The 773-nt window shown below is 46.6% G+C and overlaps 1 protein-coding gene across 1 annotated transcript; it reads left to right on the top strand.

Annotated features, from left to right (window-relative positions):
• Window positions 1–469: 469 nt before the first annotated feature.
• Window positions 470–772, top strand: LOC106144489 (ADP/ATP translocase 2-like; the record flags this gene model as incomplete). Its single annotated transcript, XM_013355580.2, has 1 exon — window positions 470–772. A coding segment is annotated over exon 1 (246 nt), but the record flags the coding sequence as incomplete, so codon positions are not given.
• Between the last annotated feature and the right edge of the window lies 1 nt (window position 773).

The following is a 773-nucleotide window of genomic DNA, read 5'->3' as shown; positions in this document are numbered from 1 at the left end:
AACAGGACAATTTTCTTCAGCCAACATGAACCTACAAAATGTCTCTTAAATAAGCCATTCCTTTGCTTGCCCCTAGCAAACAGAGCCTATATTAAAAAATGTATCTACCAAATGTTATGCTTGGCTCCAATTTTTGTGAGTCTAAAAGCTCTCTTTTTTTTCTTAAGCTTTTTTAGATCCTATGTGGATTCATGCCCAAGACAGCAGGTGCCATTATGTAATCAAAGACTGTGCTTACATTTCCAGCCACCCATAACTGAATAATCACACAGAAACTATGTTAATTACGTTCCTGGTGGTGGTGATGTATACCTTTAATCCCAGCACTCAGGAGGCAGAGGCAGGTGAACCTCTGTGAGATCAAGACCAGCCTGGTCTACAAGAGTTAGTTCCAGATTAGGATCCAAAACCACAGAGAAACCCTGTCTTGAAAAAAAAAAAACAACAGCCTCAGAGTCCGGGAGTTGAAGCCGGTTGTCAAGCCAGTCCCGTTCCGCGCTCCCCTGCCTTTTCTTTCTCTTTCAACATGACAGATGCCGCTGTGTCCTTCGCCAAGGACTTCTTGGCTGGTGGAGTGGCAGCGGCCATCTCCAAGACGGCGGTAGCGCCCATCGAACGGTTCAAGCTGCTGCTGCAGGTGCAGCATGCCAGCAAGCAAATCACGGCAGATAAGCAATACAAGGGCATTATAGACTGCGTGGTTCGTATCCCCAAGGAACAGGGAGTCCTGTCCTTCTGGCGTGGTAACCTGGCCAATGTCATCAGATACTTCC

This window comes from Microtus ochrogaster, chromosome 4, assembly GCF_000317375.1.
Source record: "Microtus ochrogaster isolate Prairie Vole_2 chromosome 4, MicOch1.0, whole genome shotgun sequence".
Lineage (NCBI taxonomy): Eukaryota > Metazoa > Chordata > Mammalia > Rodentia > Cricetidae > Microtus > Microtus ochrogaster.
The sequence above is the reverse complement of the archived record's forward strand: the minus strand, read 5'-3'. Positions and strand labels throughout refer to the sequence as shown.